At 42.5% G+C, this 21386-nt stretch overlaps 1 protein-coding gene across 4 annotated transcripts in view; it reads right to left on the bottom strand.

The window, feature by feature from the left end:
* Nucleotides 1-21386, bottom strand: part of MIA2 (MIA SH3 domain ER export factor 2) — a 49561-nt gene that overhangs the window by 24158 nt on the left and 4017 nt on the right. For 2 of the 4 annotated variants that reach the window (XM_063440186.1, XM_063440187.1), the window contains exons 4-7: nt 20733-20874; nt 18910-19740; nt 18427-18588; nt 17601-17701 (exon numbers count right to left, since the gene is read on the bottom strand). In XM_063440186.1, coding sequence (XP_063296256.1) covers nt 17601-17701; nt 18427-18588; nt 18910-19740; nt 20733-20874 — 1236 coding nt within the window. The remainder of the gene's footprint in view (nt 1-17600; nt 17702-18426; nt 18589-18909; nt 19741-20732; nt 20875-21386) is intronic. The other 2 variants (XM_063440188.1, XM_063440189.1) reach the window with 2 other exon arrangements.

The following is a 21386-nucleotide window of genomic DNA, read 5'->3' as shown; positions in this document are numbered from 1 at the left end:
TAAATAGGTAACGCTGCATTATTAACTACGAGCCACGCTAACCTTTAGCTACTAGGAAATCAAGAAATATGTATGCTGTCATTTCATCGCTTATTTCTGCTGTAACACATTTAGACAGACAGACAGAATGAAGTCCCGCTGGGCACCATTTTTGAATGGTTTAACACCCAAGATGCTTTCCGCACCCCATCCAGTCTTTCCTCTTTCTCTGAGATACTGAAGGGGTCGGGTACTGAAGCCATTCTAAAATGTTTTGACTCGTTACAATGGAAGGTGCACCCCTGATAACACAGCCTCTTCAATGCACAGTAGTGGGTATGGTGTCTGTAATGTTCCTTTAAGACAGTGTCCAGGACCACCAATAATAACATGTATTATTATTCAGCTGCCAATTTGGTTAATTATGAGAGCGTGTGCTGAAAAACGCTTTGAGTCCCACTGGGAGGAAGGCGCTATACAAATACTAGTTATTATTATTATTATTAACTTATAGGAGATGCAGCGGTGAGTTTCCTTTAAACCCTTTAGATAACAAACAGTTTCAATAATGTATAAATACCGGTACATATAACTGAACCCACTGTAGGGGCCAATTGCTATATAGCCAGCAGCCCAGATGTGACCAAGTGACCCAGGTCCTGGCTGCACACAATGACAGATAATGTTGGCAAATATGGCAGTGATGGGCAAACACCAACTGTTTGGGACTACAACTCCCATGATTCCCAGCCAGGCTAGAAACAGGCATTACAGTAAAGGAATACACTATGACACACCAGCTGCTGATGACTACAACTCCCATGATGCCCAGCCAGGCTAGAAGCAGGCATTACAGTAAAGGACCACACTATGGCACACCAGCTGCTGAGGACTACATCTCCCATGATGCCCAGCCAGGCTAGAAGCAGGCATTACAGTAAAGGACCACACTATGGCACACCAGCTGCTGAGGACTACATCTCCCATGATCCGCAGCCAGGCTAGAAACAGGCATTACAGTAAAGGAATACACTATGGCACACCAGCTGCTAATGACTACAACTGCCATGATGCCCAGCCAGGCTAGAAGCAGTTATTACAGTAAAGGAATACACAATGGCACACTAGCTGCTGAGGACTACAACTCCCATGATGCCCAACCAGGCTAGAAGCAGGTATTACAGTAAAGGAACACACTATGACACACCAGCTGCTGAGGACTACATCTCCCATGATGCCCAGCCAGGCTAGAAGCAGGTATTACAGTAAAGGAATACACTATGGTACACCAGCTGCTGGGGACTACATCTCCCATGATGCCCAGCCAGGCTAGAAGCAGGTATTACAGTAAAGGACCACACTATGGCACACCAGCTGCTGAGGACTACATCTCCCATGATGCCCAGTCAGGCTAGAAGCAGGTATTACAGTAAAGGAATACACTATGGCACACCAGCTGCGGAGGACTACATCTCCCATGATCCCCAGCCAGGCTAGAAACAGGCATTACAGTAAAGGAATACACTATGGCACACCAGCTGCTAATGACTACAACTGCCATGATGCCCAGCCAGGCTAGAAGTAGTTATTACAGTAAAGGAATACACAATGGCACACTAGCTGCTGAGGACTACAACTCCCATGATGCCCAGCCAGGCTAGAAGTAGGTATTACAGTAAAGGAATACACTATGACACACCAGCTGCTGAAGACTACAACCCCCACGATGAGCAGCCAGGCTAGAAGCAGGTATTACAGTAAAGGAATACACTATGGTACACCAGCTGCTGGGGACTACATCTCCCATGATGCCCAGCCAGGCTAGAAGCAGGTATTACAATAAAAGAATACACTATGGCACACCAGCTGCTGAGGACTACAACCCCCATGATGCCCAGCCAGGCCCTGCAGGGGCTGATAATAACAGTCTCACAGTAATGGAGTAAGCTGTGGCTGTGCATGATGGGAGATGTAGTCCATTGTATCAGGAATCCCAGTAATAGTCCACTCACCCACTGCAGCTTCTCCTTCATCACTGCATAGTATAGCTCTGTGGCCCCTAGGGGCCCCGGACCCAGGAGCCCATCTCCGTGCCCTGCCATGTCTTTGGAGCCCCCGATCCCCCAGGAGCCCCAGCTGAGCTACCGGCCGGAGCGTACCATGTCACCGAGGGATATGGGGGGGAGGGGGCAGGTCCCACAGCGAGCCAGGCGGGGGACACTGTGTCAGGCGGAATGTCTGGAGAAACCTGTCATATCTGTGAAGGTTTAATCATATAATACCGGCACAGGAGTTATTCCATCCAACAATAATAAAACTGACTCCCCCCATCCGCTGTCACGTTTGGTTTCGCCTAACAGCAGAGAGCCTGCGCAGAGTTCCAAACACTAGAGAAAGAAGGCGATGGCAACAGTGCTACCGTGTTCCTGGAGACATTTTGCTGGAGTCCATAACACGCGCAGATTTGGTCTCCGAGAAAAGGGCGGCCGCAGATAACCGTTACTCAGATCTGTCAGATTGCATTAAAATCAAATTAAACAGCGGGTAGCAAATACATTACGAGGCTGGTATAGATCTGCAGCTCGTTTAATGCTCCTCCAATGAGTTTAATGGTACATGGTGAATTAGTCTCTAGAGTGTAGCGCTCGGCAGTTTGGCGTTGACGTCACTGACAGAGTGTTTATAATGGGAGCCTCTGCCTGCTTTCCTGTCAGAGCTCTCCAACACTGGCCCTCAGCCTGGCTGGGAGTTGTGGGGGTTTTAGTCAGACAGTGTCTCAGGTCACTGAGGCCCAGAAACCTGTCTGGTTGTAACCATGGTTACCAAATCCCCCATGTTTTATGGTCACATATCAAAATATCTGTAAATGGGCAGCAAGTTACTCTGACGGCCCTCACTATGTAGAATTCATATAGGAGATTACCGCAATCAGAACAGACTGTATAGGAGATTACCGCAATCAGAACAGACGGTATAGGAGATTACAGCAATCAGAACAGGCGGTGTAGGAGATTACCGCAATCAGAACAGACGGTATAGGAGATTACCGCAATCAGAACAGACAGTATAGGAGATTACCGCAATCAGCACAGACGGTATAGGAGATTACCGCAATCAGAACAGACGGTATAGGAGATTACCGCAATCAGCACAGACGGTATAGGAGATTACCGCAATCAGCACAGACTGTATAGGAGATTACCGCAATCAGAACAGACAGTATAGGAGTTACCGCAATCAGAACAGACAGTATAGGAGATTACCGCAATCAGAACAGACAGTATAGGAGATTACCGCAATCAGAACAGACGGTATAGGAGATTACCGCAATCAGCACAGACTGTATAGGAGATTACCGCAATCAGAACAGACAGTATAGGAGATTACCGCAATCAGCACAGACGGTATAGGAGATTACCGCAATCAGAACAGACGGTATAGGAGATTACCGCAATCAGAACAGACAGTATAGGAGATTACCGCAATCAGAACAGGCGGTGTAGGAGATTACCGCAATCAGAACAGACAGTATAGGAGATTACCGCAATCAGAACAGACAGTATAGGAGATTACCGCAATCAGAACAGACGGTATAGGAGATTACAGCAATCAGAACAGGCGGTGTAGGAGATTACCGCAATCAGAACAGACGGTATAGGAGATTACCGCAATCAGAACAGACAGTATAGGAGATTACCGCAATCAGCACAGACGGTATAGGAGATTACCGCAATCAGAACAGACGGTATAGGAGATTACCGCAATCAGCACAGACGGTATAGGAGATTACCGCAATCAGCACAGACTGTATAGGAGATTACCGCAATCAGAACAGACAGTATAGGAGATTACCGCAATCAGCACAGACGGTATAGGAGATTACCGCAATCAGAACAGACGGTATAGGAGATTACCGCAATCAGAACAGACAGTATAGGAGATTACCGCAATCAGCACAGACAGTATAGGAGATTACCGCAATCAGAACAGACGGTATAGGAGATTACCGCAATCAGAACAGACGGTATAGGCGATTACCGCAATCAGCACAGACAGTATAGGAGATTACCGCAATCAGAACAGACGGTATAGGAGATTACCGCAATCAGAACAGACAGTATAGGAGATTACCGCAATCAGCACAGACAGTATAGGCGATTACCGCAATCAAAACAGACAGTATAGGAGAATATTGCAATCAGCACAGACAGTATAGGAGATTACCGCAATCAGCACAGACGGTATAGGAGATTACCGCAATCAGAACAGACAGTATAGGAGATTACCGCAATCAGAACAGACAGTATAGGAGATTACCGCAATCAGCACAGACAGTATAGGAGATTACCGCAATCAGCACAGACAGTATAGGAGATTACCGCAATCAGCACAGACGGTATAGGAGATTACCGCAATCAGAACAGACAGTATAGGAGATTACCGCAATCAGCACAGACAGTATAGGAGATTACCGCAATCAGAACAGACAGTATAGGAGATTACCGCAATCAGCACAGACAGTATAGGAGATTACCGCAATCAGAACAGACAGTATAGGAGATTACCGCAATCAGAACAGACAGTATAGGAGATTACCGCAATCAGAACAGACAGTATAGGAGATTACCGCAATCAGCACAGACAGTATAGGAGATTACCGCAATCAGCACAGACAGTATAGGAGATTACCGCAATCAGCACAGACAGTATAGGAGATTACCGCAATCAGAACAGACAGTATAGGAGATTACCGCAATCAGCACAGACGGTATAGGAGATTACCGCAATCAGCACAGACGGTATAGGAGATTACCGCAATCAGCACAGACGGTATAGGAGATTACCGCAATCAGCACAGACAGTATAGGAGATTACCGCAATCAGAACAGACAGTATAGGAGATTACCGCAATCAGCACAGACAGTATAGGAGATTACCGCAATCAGCACAGACGGTATAGGAGATTACCGCAATCAGCACAGACAGTATAGGAGATTACCGCAATCAGAACAGACAGTATAGGAGATTACCGCAATCAGAACAGACAGTGTAAGAGATTACCGCAATCAGCACAGACAGTATAGGAGATTACCGCAATCAGCACAGACAGTATAGGAGATTACCGCAATCAGCACAGACAGTATAGGAGATTACCGCAATCAGAACAGACAGTATAGGAGAATATTGCAATCAGCACAGACAGTGTAAGAGATTACCGCAATCAGCACAGACAGTATAGGAGATTACCGCAATCAGAACAGACAGTATAGGAGATTACCGCAATCAGAACAGACAGTATAGGATATTACCGCAATCAGCACAGACAGTATAGGAGATTACCGCAATCAGCACAGACAGTATAGGAGATTACCGCAATCAGAACAGACAGTATAGGAGATTACCGCAATCAGAACAGACGGTATAGGAGATTACCGCAATCAGCACAGACAGTATAGGAGATTACCGCAATCAGCACAGACAGTATAGGAGATTACCGCAATCAGAACAGACAGTATAGGAGATTACCGCAATCAGAACAGACGGTATAGGAGATTACCGCAATCAGAACAGACGGTATAGGAGATTACCGCAATCAGAACAGACAGTATAGGAGAATATTGCAATCAGAACAGACGGTATAGGAGATTACCGCAATCAGCACAGACGGTGTAGGAGATTACCGCAATCAGCACAGACGGTATAGGAGATTACCGCAATCAGAACAGACAGTATAGGAGATTACCGCAATCAGAACAGACGGTATAGGAGATTACCGCAATCAGAACAGACGGTATAGGAGATTACCGCAATCAGAACAGACGTTATAGGAGATTACCGCAATCAGAACAGACGTATAGGAGATTACCGCAATCAAAACAGACGGTATAGGAGATTACCGCAATCAGAACAGACAGTATAGGAGATTACCGCAATCAGAACAGACGGTATAGGAGATTACAGCAATCAGAACAGATGGTACTATAGGAGATTACCGCAATCAGAACAGACGGTATTGGAGATTACAGCAATCAGAACAGACAGTATAAGAGATTACCGCAATCAGAACAGACAGTATAGGAGATTACCGCAATCAGAACAGACTGTATAGGAGATTACCGCAATCAGAACAGACGGTATAGGAGATTACAGCAATCAGAACAGATGGTACTATAGGAGATTACCGCAATCAGAACAGACGGTATAGGAGATTACAGCAATCAGAACAGACAGTAAAAGAGATTACCGCAATCAGAACAGACAGTATAGGAGATTACCGCAATCAGAACAGACTGTATAGGAGATTACCGCAATCAGAACAGACGGTATAGGAGATTACCGCAATCAGAACAGACGGTATAGGAGATTACCGCAATCAGAACAGACGGTATAGGAGATTACCGCAATCAGAACAGACGGTACAGGAGATTACCGCAATCAGAACAGACGGTATAGGAGATTACCGCAATCAGCACAGACGGTATAGGAGATTACCGCAATCAGAACAGACGTTATAGGAGATTACCGCAATCAGAACAGACGGTATAGGAGATTACCGCAATCAGAACAGACGGTATAGGAGATTACCGCAATCAGCACAGACGGTATAGGAGATTACCGCAATCAGAACAGATGGTATAGGAGATTATCGCAATCAGAACAGACAGTATAGGAGATTACCGCAATCAGAACAGACGGTATAGGAGATTACAGCAATCAGAACAGATGGTACTATAGGAGATTACCGCAATCAGAACAGACGGTATAGGAGATTACAGCAATCAGAACAGACAGTATAAGAGATTACCGCAATCAGAACAGACAGTATAGGAGATTACCGCAATCAGAACAGACAGTATAAGAGATTACCGCAATCAGAACAGACAGTATAGGAGATTACGGCAATCAGAACAGACGGTATAGGAGATTACCGCAATCAGAACAGACAGTATAAGAGATTACCGCAATCAGAACAGACGGTATAGGAGATTACGGCAATCAGAACAGACAGTATAGGAGATTACAGCAATCAGAACAGACAGTATAGGAGATTACCGCAATCAGAACAGACGGTATAGGAGATTACCGCAATCAGCACAGACGGTATAGGAGATTACCGCAATCAGCACAGACGGTATAGGAGATTACCTCAATCAGCACAGACAGTATAGGAGATTACCGCAATCAGAACAGACAGTATAGGAGATTACAGCAATCAGAACAGACAGTATAGGAGATTACCGCAATCAGAACAGACAGTATAGGAGATTACCGCAATCAGAACAGACGGTATAGGAGATTACCGCAATCAGAACAGACGGTATAGGAGATTACCGCAATCAGAACAGACGGTATAGGAGATTACCGCAATCAGAACAGACAGTATAGGAGATTACCGCAATCAGAACAGACAGTATAGGAGATTACCGCAATCAGAACAGACAGTATAGGAGATTACCGCAATCAGAACAGACGGTATAGGAGATTACAGCAATCAGAACAGACAGTATAGGAGATTACCGCATTCAGAACAGACAGTATAGGAGATTACGGCAATCAGAACAGACAGTATAGGAGATTACCGCAATCAGAACAGACGGTATAGGAGATTACCGCAATCAGAACAGACTGTATAGGAGATTACCGCAATCAGAACAGACGGTATAGGAGATTACCGCAATCAGAACAGACTGTATAGGAGATTACCGCAATCAGAACAGACTGTATAGGAGATTACCGCAATCAGAACAGACGGTATAGGAGATTACCGCAATCAGAACAGACGGTATAGGAGATTACCGCAATCAGAACAGACGGTATAGGAGATTACGACAATCAGAACAGACAGTATAGGAGATTACCGCAATCAGAACAGACGGTATAGGAGATTACCGCAATCAGAACAGACGGTATAGGAGATTACGACAATCAGAACAGACGGTATAGGAGATTACCGCAATCAGCACAGACGGTATAGGAGATTACCGCAATCAGCACAGACGGTATAGGAGATTACCTCAATCAGCACAGACAGTATAGGAGATTACCGCAATCAGAACAGACAGTATAGGAGATTACAGCAATCAGAACAGACAGTATAGGAGATTACCGCAATCAGAACAGACAGTGTAAGAGATTACCGCAATCAGCACAGACAGTATAGGAGATTACCGCAATCAGCACAGACAGTATAGGAGATTACCGCAATCAGCACAGACAGTATAGGAGATTACCGCAATCAGAACAGACAGTATAGGAGAATATTGCAATCAGCACAGACAGTGTAAGAGATTACCGCAATCAGCACAGACAGTATAGGAGATTACCGCAATCAGAACAGACAGTATAGGAGATTACCGCAATCAGAACAGACAGTATAGGATATTACCGCAATCAGCACAGACAGTATAGGAGATTACCGCAATCAGCACAGACAGTATAGGAGATTACCGCAATCAGAACAGACAGTATAGGAGATTACCGCAATCAGAACAGACGGTATAGGAGATTACCGCAATCAGCACAGACAGTATAGGAGATTACCGCAATCAGCACAGACAGTATAGGAGATTACCGCAATCAGAACAGACAGTATAGGAGATTACCGCAATCAGAACAGACGGTATAGGAGATTACCGCAATCAGAACAGACGGTATAGGAGATTACCGCAATCAGAACAGACAGTATAGGAAAATATTGCAATCAGAACAGACGGTATAGGAGATTACCGCAATCAGCACAGACGGTGTAGGAGATTACCGCAATCAGCACAGACGGTATAGGAGATTACCGCAATCAGAACAGACAGTATAGGAGATTACCGCAATCAGAACAGACGGTATAGGAGATTACCGCAATCAGAACAGACGGTATAGGAGATTACCGCAATCAGAACAGACGTTATAGGAGATTACCGCAATCAGAACAGACGTATAGGAGATTACCGCAATCAAAACAGACGGTATAGGAGATTACCGCAATCAGAACAGACAGTATAGGAGATTACCGCAATCAGAACAGACGGTATAGGAGATTACAGCAATCAGAACAGATGGTACTATAGGAGATTACCGCAATCAGAACAGACGGTATTGGAGATTACAGCAATCAGAACAGACAGTATAAGAGATTACCGCAATCAGAACAGACAGTATAGGAGATTACCGCAATCAGAACAGACTGTATAGGAGATTACCGCAATCAGAACAGACGGTATAGGAGATTACAGCAATCAGAACAGATGGTACTATAGGAGATTACCGCAATCAGAACAGACGGTATAGGAGATTACAGCAATCAGAACAGACAGTAAAAGAGATTACCGCAATCAGAACAGACAGTATAGGAGATTACCGCAATCAGAACAGACTGTATAGGAGATTACCGCAATCAGAACAGACGGTATAGGAGATTACCGCAATCAGAACAGACGGTATAGGAGATTACCGCAATCAGAACAGACGGTATAGGAGATTACCGCAATCAGAACAGACGGTACAGGAGATTACCGCAATCAGAACAGACGGTATAGGAGATTACCGCAAACAGCACAGACGGTATAGGAGATTACCGCAATCAGAACAGACGTTATAGGAGATTACCGCAATCAGAACAGACGGTATAGGAGATTACCGCAATCAGAACAGACGGTATAGGAGATTACCGCAATCAGCACAGACGGTATAGGAGATTACCGCAATCAGAACAGACAGTATAGGAGATTACCGCAATCAGAACAGACAGTATAGGAGATTACCGCAATCAGAACAGACAGTATAGGAGATTACCGCAATCAGAACAGACGGTATAGGAGATTACAGCAATCAGAACAGACAGTATAGGAGATTACCGCATTCAGAACAGACAGTATAGGAGATTACGGCAATCAGAACAGACAGTATAGGAGATTACCGCAATCAGAACAGACGGTATAGGAGATTACCGCAATCAGAACAGACTGTATAGGAGATTACCGCAATCAGAACAGACGGTATAGGAGATTACCGCAATCAGAACAGACTGTATAGGAGATTACCGCAATCAGAACAGACTGTATAGGAGATTACCGCAATCAGAACAGACGGTATAGGAGATTACCGCAATCAGAACAGACGGTATAGGAGATTACCGCAATCAGAACAGACGGTATAGGAGATTACGACAATCAGAACAGACAGTATAGGAGATTACCGCAATCAGAACAGACGGTATAGGAGATTACCGCAATCAGCACAGACGGTATAGGAGATTACGACAATCAGAACAGACAGTATAGGAGATTACCGCAATCAGAACAGACGGTATAGGAGATTACCGCAATCAGCACAGACAGTATAGGAGATTACCGCAATCAGCACAGACAGTATAGGAGATTACCGCAATCAGCACAGACAGTATAGGAGATTACCGCAATCAGAACAGACAGTATAGGAGATTACCGCAATCAGAACAGACAGTGTAAGAGATTACCGCAATCAGCACAGACAGTATAGGAGATTACCGCAATCAGCACAGACAGTATAGGAGATTACCGCAATCAGCACAGACAGTATAGGAGATTACCGCAATCAGAACAGACAGTATAGGAGAATATTGCAATCAGCACAGACAGTGTAAGAGATTACCGCAATCAGCACAGACAGTATAGGAGATTACCGCAATCAGAACAGACAGTATAGGAGATTACCGCAATCAGAACAGACAGTATAGGATATTACCGCAATCAGCACAGACAGTATAGGAGATTACCGCAATCAGCACAGACAGTATAGGAGATTACCGCAATCAGAACAGACAGTATAGGAGATTACCGCAATCAGAACAGACGGTATAGGAGATTACCGCAATCAGCACAGACAGTATAGGAGATTACCGCAATCAGCACAGACAGTATAGGAGATTACCGCAATCAGAACAGACAGTATAGGAGATTACCGCAATCAGAACAGACGGTATAGGAGATTACCGCAATCAGAACAGACGGTATAGGAGATTACCGCAATCAGAACAGACAGTATAGGAGAATATTGCAATCAGAACAGACGGTATAGGAGATTACCGCAATCAGCACAGACGGTGTAGGAGATTACCGCAATCAGCACAGACGGTATAGGAGATTACCGCAATCAGAACAGACAGTATAGGAGATTACCGCAATCAGAACAGACGGTATAGGAGATTACCGCAATCAGAACAGACGGTATAGGAGATTACCGCAATCAGAACAGACGTTATAGGAGATTACCGCAATCAGAACAGACGTATAGGAGATTACCGCAATCAAAACAGACGGTATAGGAGATTACCGCAATCAGAACAGACAGTATAGGAGATTACCGCAATCAGAACAGACGGTATAGGAGATTACAGCAATCAGAACAGATGGTACTATAGGAGATTACCGCAATCAGAACAGACGGTATTGGAGATTACAGCAATCAGAACAGACAGTATAAGAGATTACCGCAATCAGAACAGACAGTATAGGAGATTACCGCAATCAGAACAGACTGTATAGGAGATTACCGCAATCAGAACAGACGGTATAGGAGATTACAGCAATCAGAACAGATGGTACTATAGGAGATTACCGCAATCAGAACAGACGGTATAGGAGATTACAGCAATCAGAACAGACAGTAAAAGAGATTACCGCAATCAGAACAGACAGTATAGGAGATTACCGCAATCAGAACAGACTGTATAGGAGATTACCGCAATCAGAACAGACGGTATAGGAGATTACCGCAATCAGAACAGACGGTATAGGAGATTACCGCAATCAGAACAGACGGTATAGGAGATTACCGCAATCAGAACAGACGGTACAGGAGATTACCGCAATCAGAACAGACGGTATAGGAGATTACCGCAATCAGCACAGACGGTATAGGAGATTACCGCAATCAGAACAGACGTTATAGGAGATTACCGCAATCAGAACAGACGGTATAGGAGATTACCGCAATCAGAACAGACGGTATAGGAGATTACCGCAATCAGCACAGACGGTATAGGAGATTACCGCAATCAGAACAGATGGTATAGGAGATTATCGCAATCAGAACAGACAGTATAGGAGATTACCGCAATCAGAACAGACGGTATAGGAGATTACAGCAATCAGAACAGATGGTACTATAGGAGATTACCGCAATCAGAACAGACGGTATAGGAGATTACAGCAATCAGAACAGACAGTATAAGAGATTACCGCAATCAGAACAGACAGTATAGGAGATTACCGCAATCAGAACAGACAGTATAAGAGATTACCGCAATCAGAACAGACAGTATAGGAGATTACGGCAATCAGAACAGACGGTATAGGAGATTACCGCAATCAGAACAGACAGTATAAGAGATTACCGCAATCAGAACAGACGGTATAGGAGATTACGGCAATCAGAACAGACAGTATAGGAGATTACAGCAATCAGAACAGACAGTATAGGAGATTACCGCAATCAGAACAGACGGTATAGGAGATTACCGCAATCAGCACAGACGGTATAGGAGATTACCGCAATCAGCACAGACGGTATAGGAGATTACCTCAATCAGCACAGACAGTATAGGAGATTACCGCAATCAGAACAGACAGTATAGGAGATTACAGCAATCAGAACAGACAGTATAGGAGATTACCGCAATCAGAACAGACAGTATAGGAGATTACCGCAATCAGAACAGACGGTATAGGAGATTACCGCAATCAGAACAGACGGTATAGGAGATTACCGCAATCAGAACAGACGGTATAGGAGATTACCGCAATCAGAACAGACAGTATAGGAGATTACCGCAATCAGAACAGACAGTATAGGAGATTACCGCAATCAGAACAGACAGTATAGGAGATTACCGCAATCAGAACAGACGGTATAGGAGATTACAGCAATCAGAACAGACAGTATAGGAGATTACCGCATTCAGAACAGACAGTATAGGAGATTACGGCAATCAGAACAGACAGTATAGGAGATTACCGCAATCAGAACAGACGGTATAGGAGATTACCGCAATCAGAACAGACTGTATAGGAGATTACCGCAATCAGAACAGACGGTATAGGAGATTACCGCAATCAGAACAGACTGTATAGGAGATTACCGCAATCAGAACAGACTGTATAGGAGATTACCGCAATCAGAACAGACGGTATAGGAGATTACCGCAATCAGAACAGACGGTATAGGAGATTACCGCAATCAGAACAGACGGTATAGGAGATTACGACAATCAGAACAGACAGTATAGGAGATTACCGCAATCAGAACAGACGGTATAGGAGATTACCGCAATCAGAACAGACGGTATAGGAGATTACGACAATCAGAACAGACGGTATAGGAGATTACCGCAATCAGCACAGACGGTATAGGAGATTACCGCAATCAGCACAGACGGTATAGGAGATTACCTCAATCAGCACAGACAGTATAGGAGATTACCGCAATCAGAACAGACAGTATAGGAGATTACAGCAATCAGAACAGACAGTATAGGAGATTACCGCAATCAGAACAGACAGTATAGGAGATTACCGCAATCAGAACAGACGGTATAGGAGATTACCGCAATCAGAACAGACGGTATAGGAGATTACCGCAATCAGAACAGACGGTATAGGAGATTACCGCAATCAGAACAGACAGTATAGGAGATTACCGCAATCAGAACAGACAGTATAGGAGATTACCGCAATCAGAACAGACAGTATAGGAGATTACCGCAATCAGAACAGACGGTATAGGAGATTACAGCAATCAGAACAGACAGTATAGGAGATTACCGCATTCAGAACAGACAGTATAGGAGATTACGGCAATCAGAACAGACAGTATAGGAGATTACCGCAATCAGAACAGACGGTATAGGAGATTACCGCAATCAGAACAGACTGTATAGGAGATTACCGCAATCAGAACAGACGGTATAGGAGATTACCGCAATCAGAACAGACTGTATAGGAGATTACCGCAATCAGAACAGACTGTATAGGAGATTACCGCAATCAGAACAGACGGTATAGGAGATTACCGCAATCAGAACAGACGGTATAGGAGATTACCGCAATCAGAACAGACGGTATAGGAGATTACGACAATCAGAACAGACAGTATAGGAGATTACCGCAATCAGAACAGACGGTATAGGAGATTACCGCAATCAGAACAGACGGTATAGGAGATTACCGCAATCAGAACAGACAGTATAGGAGATTACAGCAATCAGAACAGACGGTATAGGAGATTACCGCAATCAGAACAGACAGTATAGGAGATTACAGCAATCAGAACAGACTGTATAGGAGATTACCGCAATCAGAACAGACTGTATAGGAGATTACAGCAATCAGAACAGACAGTATAGGAGATTACAGCAATCAGAACAGACAGTATAGGAGATTACAGCAATCAGAACAGACTGTATAGGAGATTACCGCAATCAGAACAGACTGTATAGGAGATTACCGCAATCAGCACAGACAGTATAGGAGATTACCGCAATCAGAACAGACAGTATAGGAGATTACCGCAATCAGCACAGACAGTATAGGAGATTACCGCAATCAGAACAGACGGTATAGGAGATTACCGCAATCAGAACAGACGGTATAGGAGATTACCGCAATCAGAACAGACAGTATAGGAGATTACCGCAATCAGCACAGACAGTATAGGAGATTACCGCAATCAGAACAGACGGTATAGGAGATTACCGCAATCAGAACAGACGGTATAGGAGATTACCGCAATCAGCACAGACGGTATAGAAGATTACCGCAATCAGCACAGACGGTATAGAAGATTACCGCAATCAGCACAGACGGTATAGGAGATTACCGCAATCAGAATGCATGGTTTGTCAAATGGTACATGGTACGTTTAGTATGAAATGTAGAATTATTCTATAACTTGCAATTCACTTGTTATTCTGCCAAAACCCACCATTCAGGCAATCAGCCCTAAGTAGATCAACAGAGAGATTATAAAAGGACTTTACATCACGCTACAACGTGTTTACTTAGATCAATGAAATGTCAACGGTGCTGACATGGAATACAGCATGTTTTATTTCCAATATTTTATTACTGAAAAATGAATCCTTCAGTGTGCTTTCCTAATCGATTATTATGAAGATATTTTCTTTTTTTTTTTTTTAAATTCTTTATTTTTAGTTGTGCATGACATAACAACGAGCCTACGCAGCCACGACGGTTGACATAGGCGGTAACAGTCAAAACAATGTATACATGGCATAGAAAACATATTGCACAATTTTAAATTTTGGTAAAAGAAAAAGCATATACAGCGGGTAAGAATGACCTTCTGTAATTGAGTCTTCCTGGTCGACCTGCCCCTTTATTTATTTATGCAGTTAGCGTTTCGTATCGGCAGGCCAAGGGCATCTCCCCTAGCATACACAGGTAACATTAACATAACTAGATCTGTAACCATGAGTAATAACGGTGGTCAATGACAACCCATTCTCGTATTTGAGGCCGTTGTAGTGATCTCCCGAGAACTGGTTGGTGATGCCAGTAGCCGTTAGTCGGCTCGGTGTCCGCGGTTTAGCAGAGGTAATCAGGGCGCTACCTGAAGTCTGAGGTATGTCATGTATCTACAGTGCATATGGGCATAAGAGCAGCAGTAGCGCGTGACCTCCCCCAGCGAGGAGGTCCCTGTGGTAAGCGGGGCTCTCTATAGGGTCTAGCCTGCGGGCACACCTGTAGTGGCTACATCTCTCGGGAGCTCGCTCCCAACAGCCTCTGGCAAATATATGCTAGCCATAGTTACAAAAATTAAAGAGAGAAAGAAGAAAAAGGCCAAGAAAGAGAGAAAAGAGAGAAATCAGAGAGACAGGGGTAGGGGGGGGGGGGGGGGGGGGGGGGGGCGGGGGGCGTGGTGGGGAGGGGGTCATCAGGGACCCTCATCCGTCCGTCTACATAAGTATCAGTTTCTCGGTATCGCTGCTAGTCCTAACACAAGGGGCTATTTTCCCAGGGCGCCCAGATTTTTTGGAATTGTATCTGTGTTCCTCTGACCCGTGCCGTCAGGTCATCCATCACGTATACCTCTCGTATTCTATTAATTACCCCTGCTATGGCCGGCGTGGTCTGTTTAAGCCAGTCAGCTGCCACTGCTCTCCTGGCTGCCAGCGTAAATTTATGGATGAGTTTTTGTTCGCGTCTCGTCCACCCTTCTACCGTTCTACCGAGCAGGTAAAGCCACGGGTCCAGGGGAGGGGGTCTGGAAAATACCTGTGCCATCATATCTCTAACCTGTTGCCAAAAGCGAGCCATCAGGGGGCATTCCCACCACATGTGGATATAGGTCCCTTTCATCCCACAGCCTCTCCAGCAGAAATCTGTAGGGCACTTTTTCATGTGGCATAGCTTTACAGGGGTTGTATACCAGCGAAGCATCGTCTTGACTGCTTGCTCCTGTATCGTTACGCACACAGAAGAGCTATGATTGGCTTCCCAGATCTCCTGCCATTCCACCCCCTCTAGGTGCTCCCCTAAGTCCCTTTCCCACTGATCAATATAGGCCATGTCGCCCTCAACCGTGGACACAGAGCAGAGGTGAGCGTACAACTGGGTTATCAGACCCGTAGGCATATGGTCTCGAAGGCATATTCGATGAAGATATTTTCTAATTAACTTTTCTATCACCATTATTTCTACATACAAACACCAATAACATTCCATAGTACGGAGTTTTGAGAGATATGAGAGTCTGGTACACTAACTCATGTAAACTCAATTAGAATCTAATCCATGTCTCACAACTTACCCCATCTGCACCTTCTAAACTTTCCATTCCTCATACAAATGAATTATTTTATTCCGAATCTAATAGATATGGCAGGGAGCTAATCAGCAAACAGTCGTTGGTAGAAGCAGTGTGTGTGATCTGGCTGGGCTTGTGGCTCTCCTGTAAGGTGATCCGGCTTTGACATTTGTGCAATGGTGGGGGTGACACAGGTGGATTCATGACAAGCAACTGATATCTCTTGTGTTATTCTATGTATTCTATTACTTCTTATTCAGAACTTTCTTAACTTAACCACATAATGGGACGCACCAAATAGTGCAACATGGTAGTGATTAGAAAATTGAACATTTTATGCCGAAGTTGCTGAATTATAAAACATTTTTATTAAGGCTATTTTTTCGGTTCGGTTTTTATGCTTTCAAAATTGAAATGACCATGTTGTGATTTACCCACAGTTTAATGAAATAACACAACATTTCTTTATAGATATCCTATCACTTCAACCTCATAAACTGTATATTTATTTTTTTGGTGCCAATCACACATCAATCAAGCTGTCATATGAACAACATGGTGGCACTGCATGGCATTTTCACTCCATATACACTGACACCTGTCAAAAGATAGATGTGCATTAGGAGACAGAGTGCTGGACACCAAACGTGTTTCATTGAACAACAAATGCCTGCTGCCGTCATACAGAAAGAGGTCATATAACCAGGTGTCCATTATACTTTTACTAAAACTGGCCTTCTAATTACATTCTCTCTTCAATGACACAATGGATTCACAGTCAGGAAAGGGAATCAAATATAAATACATTGTAATCATCAATGTACCTTGTCAACCGAATCTGTCATCACTGACAAGGCAGGACTCACGTAGCTTGAGTGGATTTCAAGAAGGTTTGAGTAAGCCATGTCCCACAGCCGAATGCCATCTGTGTGTTTAAAGATAAAAGAATAGCAAATTCAAAATGTACGCCATATATAAAGATATTTGAATAGGTCCAAATTAACAATACCAGGAGATCCATCAATGCACATTTTACAAACAGATGAGTTTAAGCTGAGACTAATAGTTTCATTCTAGCCTTATTGTCAAAGAACAGGTTCTCGGGGTCTCTAGCACATTCACAAGTCTTGATGTCATGTGCAAGTTACGAGGATCTCGAAACCGTTTCTGACTAAAGAGGACTTAACAATGTCTGTCCCCAAAGATCTAGGGTAAGACATCATATATGCATTAAAAAAGATTTTTGGAGAATATACTACAAATAATTTTTATTTGAAATAATACAATATGATGGTAGTTTTTCCTGCTAATGTTATCCTCATCAGCCTCCAAGTTAGTTAATGTATTAATAATAGATAACATATAAAATAATGAGTAAATATTTTGTCTGAATTGTGGATAACTTTGAGTTGGGGTAATTAAGGTATTATATGAGAACCAGAATTGGGACCATTTGATTAGCACAATAAGTTGATACTTCTAGCTAATAGTTTGGGCGGTACAATACCTGCTTATTTAAAATGTTTCCAGGTTTTAAGATGGGTGAATCAGAAATTAAGTGACTTTAATTAACCTATTTTTTGTCCTTCATAAATGTGTGTGCTAATCTTCCCATTATTAATCGTTGTTATAAAATAATCTCATATCTACCAGAAAATGAAAAGAATCCAACATCAGATGGTTCATCTGTATCAGTATCAGATTTCTGCTCCTGAAAAAGTGTGTTTTCCTTTAAAAGGTTCAAATTTAGCATAGACGCATCGGCTTCCCCAATTCCTGTGTCTTCTTGGTGCAGTTTTGTAATCTTTTCATCTACAACAGAAAAAAATATGAATAACGTAATGTATGAGATAAAACATAGCAAAATATAATCTCTCTAATCTCTTATTCTCTCATTTAATTTGAGTTAGAGATGTTATGGCAATTTCATTATTTTGGCCTAATGTTTTCATTATCAAGTCCAGTTCCATAGCTCTATGTATAGTGAATGATATCCTATAGGATTCCTTGGTGTTGTAAGAATATATAGATCCGATGCCTGAATTTGAAACATGTATCTGTTTGTGAAAGATGTAATTTATCGCACCGTATCCATCCAATGAAAGATCCCTCCTCCCATCTGTGCACTCTTACCTTGAAAGTCATTGGGAGTTTCTAATTTGTTGCTAACTGTTTGTTTGTCAGAATGGCCAGTCAACAATTCAGTTTCTTCTATTGGATTGACCCCACCAATGGAAGCATCCAGATCAACATAGTCTTCCAGTGTTTTAGGAATATCCACTTGTGTCAAATCATTGTTGATCTTGGAAGGGTCTTTCTGTATCTCATTTATCACAAGATTATCTGTGCTCTCACCTTGCATACTGTGAGTAGGCCTGGATGAGTCATCTTGATTTAAAACTTCTGGTGACTCATTCTTTGTGGAGTCATCTATTTTTTGTTCAGCTTCTGGTTTCATTGCATATTTTTTTTCCTCAAATCCTAGAACATTGTCAAATCCAAAATTAAGCCATTTGGACGGAGTTTCGTGAGGTTCACTAGTTTCGATTTGTTTCTCCTCATCACCCATTTCGGTATCGGCCACATTATCATCTTGCTTCATATCGTTAACCTCATCTGTGGTGCTACTTTCACCAGAATTGCTATCTTTTTGTCCAAAAGGCAGGAAACGTCTTATTCTTCCACTAAACCAGCCAGACTTTTCTGTCTGTGCATCATCTAATCCTTTAACATCCTGCTCTTCAGAAGCCGCAATTCTTCTTGTGCGAAATGTGTCATCTTCTCTTGGTTCTGTGTCCATTTGCATAGTTTCCTTTACCGTTTCTTGATCCTTTTTAAAACCGAGCCACCTTGCAAAACCTGAAGGACCCCAGGACTGTTTTTCTGCAGGAACTACTGCCTCTGGCTCTTGATCAGATGTCTGTAGACTGGGATCTACTTCTTGATCTCTATTAACGTGATCATCTGTAAAAGAAAAAAAAACAGGAAAAAAAAAGAATGTATGTTTTTGAGTGATATTTGCTTTTTTCACATTGATAAAATAGGGAATTGTTAAGAAAATGGCAGAAAAGGCTCAAAGGCAGAAATTGGCGTATAACAGTTGGTAAATTATAAGTAGCATGTACTGTATGAGAATGTTGTACCTTTTAACACAGTAAAGGAGTTTAAGCATGCATGGGATAGGCATAAGGCTATCCTAACTATAAGATAAGGCCAGGGACTAATGAAAGTATTTAGAAAATTGGACAGACTAGATGGGCCGAATGGTTCTTATCTGCCGTTACATTCTATGTTTCTAAATTCGTTGAAGTATTTAAAGATAACAACGACTCCCCTCTTAGAAAAACTGCAGAATGTCAGGTATTAACTTGGAAAGCAAAGTTAATACTACGTTATGTCTGAAAAGGATATCGAACCCACGAGAAGACAGTATCATATGATCAATTTTTGCAGAATGATAGTCGTCACTGAGGACATGGAGTACAGAATTGTACATTCATTTAGATGAAATAGATGGTAGAATTGGGAACAACTCAAGAGAGACACAAAAGGAAAATACATATGTGAATCTTATTAGGAAAATGAAGAGTATTTTGGAAGATAATAAAAAGGAATTATCCATATCATTTTATACTTATATACCCACTGTTAGACACCATCAAAAACTATTGTTTTTTTGTGGGTGTATTGCTCCCATAGTTACATACGATGAAAGAGAATGGTAGGTTGCCTGATATGCAGAATAAATAATATAAACATTTACTTTGGCTGTAATAGAGGATTTTGATAATATTCACAGGTGCTGATATCTCAGGCGAAAAAAATTTAAATCTCCTGCTACTCAACAGGACATCCTGTAAATGTCAGTGAAAAAAATCTATAAATGTCACCAGCCTTAGAACACAGTGAGTTTTTAGTTTTATATTTATTTTTGTTCGTTTCTATCCAAAAATTACCTGAATGTGTTTTGATCCCATCTTCGGTTTCATTCAGATCAAAATTTATTTCCATATATTCATTTTCTCTGTTTTTATGCAGAACACTATCTTCATTTTCAAAAATATATTCGCCCCCGTTTAGACAAACAAAATCAATTTCCTGAAAATATATAATGATATAATTTGTGAATATGGTTTACTCTGGAACATATTAGCAGACAAATTATTAAATGGCAATTTATTATTGAATTGGACAGTCTAATGTCCAATATTTATCTTCACGTTAACATCTGCCTGTATCCTGTTAACGATTTTGAATCGCAATTTACCTATTTCAATGCTTTTGTAAATATTTTGCCCATTATCGAATCAGAGAAATATGGACCTATAATGTACATTAAGCACTCATGTTTTGCCCATTAAAATCCATCCAAAGAACAGTTATTAGAACTTTAATGGAACCACGAGAGACTTGGCAAATTCAACACCTAGATGGCTTGAAAAGTAACTGAAAAAATATATTTTTTTAACAAATTATCAGTACTTAGAAAATAGTTTTTGCACATGACCAGAACAAATCTCCATACTATATTCACTCATAATCAAATCCTGCTATGAAGGATCACTGTCATGCATGTCAGGTTGGGAGAGGGACGTCAGACCACCAGAATA

This window comes from Pelobates fuscus, chromosome 13, assembly GCF_036172605.1.
Source record: "Pelobates fuscus isolate aPelFus1 chromosome 13, aPelFus1.pri, whole genome shotgun sequence".
Classification (NCBI taxonomy): Eukaryota; Metazoa; Chordata; class Amphibia; order Anura; family Pelobatidae; genus Pelobates; species Pelobates fuscus.
This window is presented reverse-complemented; position numbering and strand designations above follow the sequence as displayed.